Source organism: Heterodontus francisci, chromosome 27, assembly GCF_036365525.1.
Source record: "Heterodontus francisci isolate sHetFra1 chromosome 27, sHetFra1.hap1, whole genome shotgun sequence".
In the NCBI taxonomy this organism is placed as follows: Eukaryota; Metazoa; Chordata; class Chondrichthyes; order Heterodontiformes; family Heterodontidae; genus Heterodontus; species Heterodontus francisci.
In genome coordinates, this window is record NC_090397.1 from 19,740,519 (window position 1) to 19,753,855 (window position 13,337).

Below are 13,337 nucleotides of genomic sequence, written 5' to 3' on the forward strand. Positions count from 1 at the left end.
CTTTTTAAGAATTTATCAGCAAATGCTTATTACGTTTGTAAATCGAGACCCCTTGATGAAACTTTGGATCACACTGTTGCATTTCTAAAGAAGAATATCTAGCCCCACCATCAAAAAATACACTTGCACAAAGAAGAATTTATGAAGTTCATGGCAGTGATCGATATAACCAATAAAGCAGCTATAATTGTTCTCATTGTAGAGTTCAAGCTACTGCCCTGCTTAAAAAAACTTCAATTTAATGACACTGATGTTAAAAATTAAAATCCACAGTTAGCTATATCACAGCCATCTCTGTATTTAACTAATGATTGCATGCTTTTTTGAGCTTAATTTAGCAGTCTATTGAGTTAAAAAGAGCAGTTACAGTCCAAAATACATTTAAACCTATTCCTTGGCAGTACTGATCACTGCTAAAGCCATGACCACATCAGCTTGTGATTTAAAGGGGCATTGTTCTTAGGAATTTACAGCTGATGAACTGTGGCAGTAAATAAACCTGTGATCATTTTCCCAATCGCAATATTTTAAACAGCTCAGAGATGCCAATCATTTACAAAATGTTAACATGTTATAAACTGCAACCACTATAAAATCCATGGAAGAGGAAATTCTATTCTGTGCCCAATTCCAGTGCAGATCACAGATTTGAACAGTTTTAAGAAAAATGCATTGTTATGGTGACAATATAGGCATCTATGGTCACCACCATTTGTCAACCAGACATTTCTGAGAACACCCTTTAAGTCACTAAAAAAGGTTGAATTAAATGTGGATAATGCTCTAGAGGTGATCATTGGTGCTAATGAATAAGTTAAACTTGTAAGTTAAACATGCTGACTGGCTATAAAGAAAATAGAAAGGAGTTGTTTACAGAAAGTAACTATTGGCTTTTTCCCTAAAGAATTCTGGCAAGGTTCTGGATGTGAGTTGGCGATTGGTGGTAGGTAGCTCAGTTTTTTTTTGGTGATTTCATTACATAAACTATAACAAAGACTTCTGGAAGCATAGTACACATGATCCACATCGGACGTTACTATGCAACGTGAAACAGGTTGTGAAACAAGAAAGTATTAGGTTTCTATAAAAAGAAAGCCACTCAGTAGATTGAATAGAAAATTCCACAGAAATGTGATCCAGAAAGAGGACTCAGAAGGTGATTAGAGGCAGCTTCTCAGTTGGGTGACTGGACATTAAGTTTTAGAGTAACGTTTTGCTGTGTAGCAGTTCAGAATGATATACTTATGGGAGCTCATTATCAGAAAGAAATGAAGATGTAAGAGTTTTTTTACGCTGGTCACAAAATGTCAACAGTGTAAGTATTTTCAGATCATCATGTTTATGGAATGCTTCCACATCATCCTATCTGTTCTTCCTTATAATGTGATAACAAACAATTCTGGTTGCTATGAAGCTGAGCCGTAATTATCTGTTCCTTTTAAACCGAGACTGTAAAAAGCTTTGGAGCGTATCTTTCTAAAGACTGTTCATGCAGCACACATGCAGGATATATCTGAGCTTAAGAGATACAAAGCAAACTATCGGACAATTACAAACCCAAACTTATGGTTGGGCTATATCGATAAATCTATCCGAAATATAATTGATTTATTTAAGGCAATATTACAGAGTATTTGACAAATAATAGTACTACAATGGAACAAATAATTGGAACATCTTAATTCTGTCTTAGTATTTCAGAAAGGACAGTTGGCTGTCGAGTCTGCAAGTTATTTTTAAAATTTACATATAGTACTGAGTTTAGAGTTTGTGAAAATGGAAAACTGCCATATTGCAATTACAAGATCACTTTATATTTTTTAAAATGTAGTATGGTTTTATCAAAGTAACATTTTCCCTTCTACTTCTATTCATTTTAGAAAACATTCCTAGTATACAACTATGCCTTTGGTCCACCTTCCTTGGTTGCAGTATGACAATTGATGCTAGGTCAATTGTAAATTTAAAAACTGAGTTTGATTTTTGTTATCAAAGGCATTTAAGGGATATGGGACAAAGGCAGGTATATGGAGTTAGGTCACAAATCAGCCATGATCTCATTGAATGGTAGAACAGGCTCTGGGGTTAAATGGCCTATTTATGTTCCTGTGTCTACCTTTATTATCTGCTCATTCCCTCTGATTTCATTATATATAGCACAGAGGAAACATCCCTACGGTTCCAAAGCATGAAACCATCAAGCTCCCTAGTTTCCAACTATTGTGACCCTTTCTCTCCTTCAGCACTCTCCTTCCTGGATCAATGTTGTCTGCCTTCACTGGAATGGAAGAGAAGAGATTGCAATCAGAACAAATGCTTCATCCTAACAACTAACCTCAATATGTTTTCTCCTCAGCCAATAAGTTACACAGATCCCCCCTTCACTAGATAAATCACTGCATCACTATGAAACTCTCGTAATTACTCAGTGAGAAATAATAAATTTTACCAGGTATATCTGCATTTTGTTGCTTAAAGGGCGGCACAGTGGCACAGCAGTTAGCACTGCAGCTTCACAGCTCTAGCAACTTGGGTTTGGTTCTGGGGACTGCCAGTGTGGAGTTTGCAAGTTCTCCCTGTGACTGCCCAGGTTTTCTCCAGGTGCTCTGGTTTCCTCCTACATGCCAAAGACTTGTGGGTTGATAGGTGAATGGGCCATTGTAAATTGCCCCATGTGTAGGTAGGAGAATTGAGGGAAGGTGGGGATGTGAGAGAGAAATGGGGTTAATGTAGGGTTAGTATAAATGGGTGGTTGATGGTCAGTACAGACTCAGTGGGCCAAAGGGCCTGTTTCAGTGCTGTATCTCTCCATGACTCTACAATCACAATTTCTTCTATTCTGATAGAGGCAGACAACAAAGACATCTGATGGCAGAGGGAAAAGAAAAGTCAAAGAAAAATAGAACTCTCAATTATTTAGTGTTTTTCACAAACTCAGAATGTCCCAGAGTGCTTCACAGCCAATGAAATACTTTTGAAGTGTAGTCATTAATGTAATGTCGGAAAATATCACAGCCAATCTGTGCAGAGCAAGATCCAATAAACATCAATGAGATAAATGACTAATTAAACAGTTTTAGTGATGCTGGTTGAGGGATAAATGTTGGCTGGGATACCAGGAGAATGCCAGCTCTTCTTTGAATTGTGCCAGGTGATCTTTTATGCCCACTCAAGAGGACATAAATAGTTTAACATTTCCCCCAAAAGACAACACCTTTGACAGGGTAGCACTCCCTCAGTTTTACTGACTCTGATACAGGGATAAATATTTGCCAGAATTCTGGGAGAACTCCTCTGCTCTTCTTCAAAAGGTATCATGGGATCTTTTACATCTGAGAGGGCAAATGGAGCTTCAGCTTAACATCTGATCTAAAAGACGGCACACTTGACAATGCAGCACTCCCTGAAGTGTCAGACTAGATTATATGTTTAAGTTTCCAGAGTTGGGCTTGAACTCACGACTTTCAGAGGTGAGAGTGCTACCATTGAGCCAAGGCTAACACAATAAGGTGGGAAATTGGAAGAGTTGGATGGTGCAAAGTGAGTGTCTCAAATGCTACCCTCCAGGGTAAAGGTTAGAGCTTTTTCCCAGATTAAGCTTCAATGTCAGTAGGACATGTATTCTGTCAGAGATAAGGCATCCTCACTAGACTAGAGATCAGAGTCCTCGGACTTGCATTTTAAATATATACATATACAAATTTATGTGAAGTACCTTTGTTACTCTGGATAAATTGAAAGAAAGCAGCATTTCCATTGAAAGTGGAAAACTAATGGCAATGATGCACTGAAAGGCAAACATGGCAGAATAGAAACAATAGCATTTCCACTTTCTTACACAAAGTAATATAAACTGTAAGTCTTAAGTGGGCCAACTGTGCATTTTTTGAGTGTACCAGAAATGGCCAAATTTGGCTAACTTCTGGCTTGAAATTCAGCTTTTAATTCATTCTTACTGCTGCGTCATTGTGCAGATAACTTGAAATACTTTAGGAAATATTGAAAATAATTTTTTTTCAATACTTTTTTCAATATCTCAATTTAAGATTATTACATGAAGCAAGACACTGCAGAGTACATGTGAAGATATCCTCATCAGATATACAGGAGTAGCTTTAGTGCAACACATGCATTCAATGCCTATTTCTACACTTACCCATTCTTTCCTGTAGCTGGTGACTCAAAGTTGCGTGCACATCTAAGGATACTAACAGCCGTCTGGTACCTCATCCAAGAGGACAGACTTCATGTGTGAGTCTAAACCGTGAACATGGGATAAATATTTGACTAGAGGTTGGCGGGGATGGGGGGTGGGGGAGGTGTGGGGGGGGGAGGTGCGGTTGTAGAAGCATGCGAGGTAGAGGGAACTAGAGCTAAGCCAAGACCTACATGCACTCTTCCAGTAGACTCACAGGCTTGTAATCATAGGTGAGTTCTCTAGCTGATTGTTCTGACCCACACCTGGAATACTGAAACCAATTGCAGTGTCCCAGTGCTGCCCCAGCTAAGATTAGCTAACCCAAGGACCTTACTCGTCTGTATGGCTAAGAAACACAATACATGGCACCTTATTTACTAAGCTCAAATCATTGTACAGCTTTTGAAATGGATAGGATAGAGTCCCGCATGTGCCACACTTTGAGGCTAGGATATTTATAATGGTTTATGTCACACTTATGAGGAATAAACTATCTATCTAGTTTCATTACTTCACGTAAACATTGTTTTCCTATTGAAAGTACAAAATCATCTCAATCGGGGATGTCCAACCTTTTGACTGGGGATATATAGTGTGTACCAAGAATATAATTCTAATGTTCAGTGGGGGGGAGGGCATCTGTTCAATTTCATGTTTCTATTGATCTGCAGATACTGACAGATCCTAGTGCTCTGATTTAGGACTTATTTACAAATGAGGCAACATTGCTAAGAACAACACTTTCCACACCTACATGGCCCATGTCAATCAAACAGGGTAAACCAATGAGTAAGTCTAAGCACTGGGATTGAGCTTCTTGTCTTTAAGGGCTGGATTTCCAGGGTTCAGAAGTTGCTGTTGTCTTAGGGCTATAAGATGGGTAGCTCTAATATAAATACAGCCCAATGCCAAATGAATGCTAAATAATATATTCTGTACCATCTGCTTTTCTCCTTAAAAGGCAACAGTTGAACAGGTACTAGATTGTCCATGTGCAAAAATGGCTTTTCAGCGAGCTTCTTCCAACAGTACGGAGATCACTGTACCTCATACAAGGATAGAGGATGAGTCTGTTATCAAGGTAGGGTCTTTCAATCTTTCCATTTACTTTCTAAAACACCTAAGGGTTCGTGAACACAGTCACCTGCACGATCACAGTAATTCTCACCAAGAATGATCATGTCATTTTAGAACATATATGAGTGATGGACTTAGTCTATATTTCTTGTTGTCAAACAAATATAGATTATCGTGAGCCTACCATATAGTGAGGGCTGATTTAAGCTGAACACATCAAAAATGCATAACAGTTGCATGTTTAACATGCCTTCAAGCTCTCAAGAATAGTATCGCAGAGGATTGCAGATATGCAATAAGCTGTGTGCTCCCCAGTTGAAGCGTTACACAAAATTGCTACTTAAACGAAGACCTTTTCCATGAAGCTTAAGCTTTCAAAACTAAAAACTCAAAAATGAAGGGTTTTGTTAGAGTAAATAAAGAGAAGCTGTCTGCGCTGGTTGGAGGGTCAATAACCAGAGGAGATGGATTTAAGATAATTGATAAAAGAACCAAAGAACAACTGAGGAGAAATTCTTTTACATGACAAGTTGTTATAATCTGGAATGCCTAAAAATCATGGTTTGCTCATCATGAAATCATGGAAGCAGATTCAATAGTTACTTTTAAATGGAAATTATATATATACTTCAAAAGGAAAATTTGCAGGGCTGTAGGGATGGAGTAAGAGAGCAAGACTAATTGGATAAAAACTGTCATAGGTGCGGTGGGCTGAATGGCCTCCTGTGTTGTATGATTCAATGATTCTATAAATCATACAATAAGAAAATAGGAAAAAAGCGCTCTAACAATTAGTTAATTCAGACAGTTAAGACAGTCTCCTTTTTGTCTTGCCTTGTGTAGTTAAATGGTGTGGTCCTGAACTGTACAGGCCAGATTCAATTATTGCTCTATGTTGTGTGGGTTCTGCAAGTGCTGGTCTGAGACTGACAGCTCCAGTTTGGGGCCCAGCCTGATAGAGCTGCCTCTACATTGCCTGATTGTGTGAGAGCTGTGTGTTGCCTGGATACAGGCATGGGCAACTTCCTTATCCACAGTTAAAAATGTTCAGTTTCAAGTGTGACGAGGGGAGAATTTCTCTCCCCATCTCCTCCCAGCCCCATCATCATTCAGACAGAGATTAGTTAGGTTTTAAAAAGAGCCCAAAAGATCGAAAGGTGTGAGAGTGCTGTATCTCCGTAGTCTCTCGCTGCTTGTTCAAAACGTTGTATTTCCAGCGTCAGTTTAGCATCAATGAAAACCTGGAATTGCTTCTGTGTGATGCTAAGTTTGCTGTATAGAATCATTCTAGGACAACCTCAGCCGGGCAGCAGTGGAATGCGATGAGTCGCCTTCGGGACCATGAGCTGGAGGGGGCAAATTAGCCATTGTACCTGCTACTCATCAGATGAAAGTGACCCCTGGTCAAAGCACACACATCAGAACGGGACTGAGCTCCTTCTATGATTCCCTTCCTGCCCACCAATAATAAAAAGCCTGCCATCACTCACAGCTAAGCTCACTTGTGAGGAACGGATGGTAGTCTTGTACCAAAGGACTGCCAGTGCCAGTAGTGCTTCATGCCAGAATGACACATCACTTTCCGAAGTAGATAAATGGAAACTGAAGCAAAGCAAACCATGATTTCAGACTCCCCATTGGCTCAACCAGCTTGCTTCGTAGGTTATTGAAGCACACAGGTCTGGAAGGTCCTAGACTTCACTCTGGTCTGTGCAGGGTTGGCTTATCGAAGGTGATGTGGAAGCAACAACTAACTTCAGCACTCCTGGGTTAGAGAAAGGAAAATCAACCAGGGTTCCTGCTCCTGATCTCTGCCCAATGACCCATGCTGGGTGCACATGTGTAGGTTGTCAAATAAGGATAGGATTAACTTTACAAGTGATGCACCCTCCCTGGGTTGAATAGCAGACTACAGCTCACTGTCAATGAGTGTTACCCACTTGGGTAAGGTGAAGGAAAGCTCAAAGTGATGGTGGACGTGTAGCACAGTGAGGGATCATGGGCTTCAGAAGGAGAGAAAATTGTCAAGAAAAGAGAAAGATGGATAGATGAAGTTAAGATACAGATCAACCATGGTCTAATTGAATGGCAGAATAGGCTCCAGGACTGAAATGCCTACTCCTGTTCCTATGTTCCTAAAATATGATTCTAAGAGACAATCTCCTCAGCAGGAAGAGACTCATGCTGGACACTCATAAAAAGATAAACATATATGTGAAACATTTCCAGCCTCCATTCACCCCGTTCATGTGAGAGTTTGGAGAACAGATGATGGCAGCTGGCTGCATTGCTCCATAGTCCATCTTAATCAGGGATGAGAGATCCGGTGACTGCAGGAAGAACGGATGGTTGGTAACTGTGCATTGTGCAAAAAAAAATTAGTTAAAATAAATTTAGACTGTTGCTTAAAATTGTAATCAACAGTTTTTACAAAACAGCACTTTATCATATAAGGTTGATTGGAGTTACACAAAGGGCACACAATTTCAAAATAAGGGGGAAGCCACTTAGGACAGAGATGAGGAGAAATTTCTTTACTCAGAGGGTTGTGAATCTTTGGAATTCTCTACCCCCAGAGGGCTGTGGAAGCTCAGTCATTGAGTATGTTTAAAGCAGAGATTTACAGATTTTTAAATACCAATGACATAAGGGGATATGAGGATAGTGTAGGAAAAAGGCATTGAAGTGGATGATCAGCCATGATCATATTGAATGGTAGGGCAGGTTCGATGGGCTGAATGGCCTACTCCTGTTCCTATGTTCCTGCTCCACTTAGAACATCAGCCTGGGTAACTCACTCACATTCTCATCATTCATCAGTTATACGGTATATAAATATACGAAAAATGATGGACAGTAAAAGTCCCACTGATCCATCCACCCTGTCCCAAGCAGTTGTGCTTCACAATACATACATTCTCCAACCAACCCAATTGATTTACAGTGAAACATTCCCTATCAGTTTCGCCTCTTACCAGCATGGTATTTTCAGTCAGCAGTGTGTTTTAAAGTATTGCTTTCTCCAACCCTTAGCACCAAAGGAGACTTTCAACTGGTTGCTATATTCAGCTGGTCTTTGTTAGCAAGTGCTTGTTGTCTGAAACTGCTCAAAAACTGTTTCAGATTAATGGCTGAATGGGAGTGCTGGTGTCTTGATTGATAGTTGAATATCAGACCAGTTGCAATGATAAACAGCTGGAAACGTCCCTCAGACACAGAACAGAACCACTTTAATGTACAGCGCTGAATAAAATTGAGATGTCAGTAAGGGGAGAATCGACCAGGCTCGATGAACAGCTGGAAGAAACATATTCCTTTCAACAATTTGTGCTGTGCTCAGTCACTTGCCCCAGTTATAGGAACATCTTCACTTTGGGAACAAAAATTGTGTTGAATATCTTTCACTGTATCCTCTATTATATAATTAATATATATAACACTGACCACCTCCAGGCGTGTATCCATTGTCTCTCGAGATAAGGAGGCCCAAAAGAAATATATAACAGTACTACAGAACAGGGCTATATTATAGTCAAGCAACAATCCAATTGGTCAAGAGAGCAGATATTTATAGATGGTAAAAGCTTGCATTGCTGGAGTGAATTTGACAGATTAACAGAACCACAACTACACCCCAATTATTTTGTGCTGTCCACTAATCATTATTATTTTGCATTTCCGAGTGTTCTGTGCTGCATTGCAGAGAACTAATTAAACCAATGTTCTGTGCCTCACACTTGAATCACTCTATATCTTATTTCAGTGCACAACACACCAAAACATTCATTAGATTAAGATCATCATGTGCCACTAATGTTCTAAATGATTTCTGATTATGACATTCAAGCTGCTGTTAGAGAAAGGAGAGGAGCATAGGAACAGTCCCTCAAGCTTGATCCACCATTCATTTGGATCATGGCTGATCTGTACCTCAACTCCTGTCACTGCCTTTGACCCATGTTCCTTGGTACTCTTACCTATGAAAAATCTGTCACAGGATCACAGAAATTTTACAGCACAGAAGGAGGCCATTCAGCCCATCATTTTCGCACAGGCTCTCCAAATGAGCAATTCATCTCCTGCCACTCCCCCGCCTTGTCCCTGTAACCCCACACATTCTTCTTTTTCATATAACAGTCTAATTCCTTTTGACTGCTTCAATTGAACCTGCCTCCACCACACTCTCAGGCAGCGCATTCCAGACCTTAACCACTCGCTTTTGCTTCTTTTACCAATTACTTTAAATCTGTGCCCTCTCATTCTCGATTCTTTCACGAGTTGGAATAGTTTCTCGCTATCTACTCTGTCGATCGCAGTCTTGAAAATTTCAATTGAGCCAGAATCCAAACCCTTTTGGGGGAAGAGATTTCCAGAAATCCACTAACTTTTGTGTGAAAAAGTGCTTCCTCATTTTATTCTAACTCTAATTTTATGGTCATAATCTCTTGTTCTAGATAGCCCCACCAGAGGAAATAGCTTATCAGTATCTATACTATCAAATCCCTTTATGATTTTAAATTCCAAGGAATGCAAGCAAATTTATGCAACTGGTTCCCACAACTTAATCCTTTAAATCCTGATACCTTTCTGGTGAATCTGCACTGTAACCCCTCCAAGGCCAAAATATCCTTCCTGAGGGGCGGTGCCCAAAACTGAACATAATATTCCAGATAGGATCTGAACGAGGTTCTGTTCAACTGAAACATAACTTCTTCTCCTTTGTATTTCAATCCTATTGAGATAAAGCCCAACATTTCAACAACCTTTTGATTACTTTTTTGTGCGAATGGATTAGCTTTTAATAATTTGTGTGAGTGGACACCTAAATCCTTTTACACCTCCACAGTTCCTAGTCTCTTATGTCAGGCAAACCCCCCACCTGCCAAGACTGAGGCACACATTATTTCGCCACATGAACATTAAAACTTAAAATTGCAAGCCTTGACTGGAAGGACATTTGTATAGTACTAGCAGTGTTGGAACAATGGCGACCCAGTTATTGCTTCCCCAATACACAGAAGAAGCGGTCTGACCAGTTTTAGTCACATGACTAACTTGCTGAGAATGTGAATTTCCAACAAAGGATTTGAACTGAGACAAAGTCGTGTATTCACGGAGTGAAGATCTCTCCCGGAACTGAAGCAAGAATTACCTCCTCTCCTGTCTGCCTCCGTCTCTTCCCCATGGAACTGAATCTTGTGAAGACACGTAAACTCAGAGCGAGAAAAATCTCCTACGTGAACAAAGTTTACGAAGAATACTGGGCCCCAACGAAACACAAGACCATAGCTTCAATCAAGGACTACAGCGAGCTCGAAAAACACTAACAAGATATTGCCTCAAACTGTTCTACTTATCTTTTCTTCTGCTCTTTTCTGTCCCTATTTGTACATACATGCTGGCGTGGGCACGTCGTAGATCTATAGGCATTAACTGGATTGGAGTTTAAGTTCAAGGTTTAATAAATGTCATGTTTCTTCTTTAAACCAAAGAAAGCCTATCTGTGCTCATTTCTTTGCCTTATAATTGGAAAGTTGTGAACAAGGATTCACAGAGGGGGAGCTCAAAACACTATGTCCTGAAAATTAAACCCTGTTACAATAAGACCAGGTGAAGATAGTAGCAGACCTGATAGACACCTTTTTCACCTGATCGTAACACTCACCATGAAGAAAATATTCCAAATTGTCTTATTGGATGACCTCACACTTCCCATATTAAAGTCCATGTTCCAGTCGTGCCCAATCACTCAATCTCTATATATGCCAATGAGAACTTGTTCAAGCGTATTGTCTGAGATGGTCAATTTCATAAGGCATTGTTTTGCAAGACTCCCTCCTCCTGGTATGAAGCCTCATTATATCAGAACATGGGTTTCAGAACCAGGCCTAAGAGTTACGACTCTAACTCGGACAGGCACTTCTGCCCAACAAGTCTCAACATAGGGAGAGGACCTTCAAAAAATTACCCTGCTAGCTCCCTAAATAATTGGGACAGGTTCTTTGGTTTCTTTTTTACAGTTGGAAGAACTTGAGAAAGCATCTTTAATAATTGGTTATTCTGATTGCCAGATTCTGTCCAAATTACCAATGTTTAGATACATTTTCTAATGAATTGATGAGAAAATTAGTTGGCAATATGCATTTAACATGTAATTTTTAAATATTTAATTCTGAATGTAATGATAAAACTGAAAATCTGACTGACGTGATGGGTAAGAACCGATAAACTATACTTTTTATCCTTCGGTTCCGAATACCACTGAATTGAAGATATAATTATATTAAGGGACTGGGAGATTAGGACTAAGCTGTTAAATACTTGATTGAATGCAGAAGCAACCCTGGGATATTAGATCCCCTCATCAGTGACCTCAGACAGACTGTTTCTAAATTTAACCTTTTGAAAATTTCAGTGGTATTTCAGCATTAAGTCAATGCATGTACTAAGATAGTGAAGTCCTGAAATTGTGAGTCCTGTTCCAAATGTTCCACTGATCTCTGTGCCCAATATCAGATCTGCATTCTCATCAAAAGGAATTTATTAAGAATAACAACCACAACTTTCCTTTACATAGCACTTTTCGGATCTCAGAACATCCCAAATAACTTCAAGGTGCACTTTGCTGCGAATTTCACTGTTGAAATATTGGAAACCTGACAGCCAATTTGCTGATACATGCTGCGCTGCTTAAAAGGCTAAGTCCTGAAATATCATTTTCCCATTAGGATTTCCAAATATCAGATCAAATCGAGACCAACGTTCATTGGTTAAATTAAAATGTTTGCCTTTAGCACATATTTCCTGTTGTCACGTTTATTTCCTGTATTACAATTTTATCACATCTCTGTCACACCAATGTAGGGTTAGCACCACCCAGCGACCCGGGTTTGGTTCTCGGTACTACCTGTGTGGAGTTTGCAAGTTCCCCCTGTGACCGCGTGGGTTTCCGCCGGGTGCTCCGGTTTCCTCCCACAGACTTGCAAGTTGATAGGTAAATTGGCCATTATAAATTGCCCATAGTGTAGGTAGGCGGTAGGAGAATGGTGGGGATGTGGAAGGGAATATGGGGTTAAGGTAGGATTAGTATAAATGGGTGGTTGTTGGTCGGCACAGACTCGGTGGGTCGAAGGGCCTGTTTCAGTGCTGTATCTCTCTATGACCCTTTTATTGCTTTTGTAAGATGTAAATTGATATTCATCATTATACCTACATTTCAGCCCTTCAGCAACAATTTGCATTTATATAATGCCTTTAATGTAGTAAGACATCCCAAGGTGCTTCACAGGAGCATTATCAAACAAAATTTGGCTCCAACATAAGACAGATGATCAAAGCTTAGTCAAAGATGTGGGTTTTAAAGAGCATCTTAAAAGAGAAGAGAGAGGCACAGAGGTTTAGTGGGGGATTTCCAGAACTTAGGGCCTTTGCAGCTGAATGCACAGTCACTAATAGTGGAGCAATTAAAATCAGGGATGCTCAAGAGGCCTGAATGGGAGGAGCTCAGATATCTCGGAGGGTTGTAGGACTGGAGAAGATTACAAAGAGAGGGAGGGCCGAAGCCATGCAAGGATTTGAAAGCAAAGATGAAAATTTTAAAATTAAGCCACTGCTTAAACGGGAACCATTGTAGGTCAGCAAGCACAGGGGTGTGGGGTGAACGGGACTTGGTGCAAATTAGGACACGGGCAGCAGCCGTGTTTCAAGTTTATGGAGGCTGGCCAGGAGTTGCATTAGAATATCAAGTCTTGAGGTAACAAAGGCATAGCTGAGGTTTTTAGCAGCAGATGAGTCGGGCGATGTTACTGAGGTGGAGATAGGAGGTCTTGATGATGGAGTGGATACGTGATCAGAAGCTCACTTCGGGTCAAATCAGATACCAAGTTTCCAAAGAATGGTTCAGCTTCAGACAGTTACCAGGGAGGGGGATGAAGGCAGTGGTTGGGGAACAGAATTTTGGCAGGGACCGAAAACAATGGCTTCAAGCACTAGGTAACACTGTTACTCTTACAAATTGTGTCCCCAACCAGATTACTTCTGGGGAGGTGTGTGTTGTAAAATT

At 40.2% G+C, this 13,337-nt stretch overlaps 1 protein-coding gene across 2 annotated transcripts in view; it reads left to right on the top strand.

The window, feature by feature from the left end:
- The first annotated feature begins 1,075 nt into the window (after positions 1–1,075).
- Positions 1,076–13,337, top strand: part of LOC137384979 (serine/threonine-protein kinase 33-like) — a 148,620-nt gene continuing 136,358 nt past the window's right edge. The window contains exons 1-2 of one of the 2 annotated variants that reach the window (XM_068059708.1): positions 1,076–1,315; positions 5,160–5,279. In XM_068059708.1, the coding sequence (XP_067915809.1) occupies positions 5,199–5,279 (81 nt within the window). In that variant the 5' untranslated portion in view covers positions 1,076–1,315; positions 5,160–5,198. The remainder of the gene's footprint in view (positions 1,316–5,159; positions 5,280–13,337) is intronic. The other variant, XM_068059707.1, reaches the window with a different exon arrangement.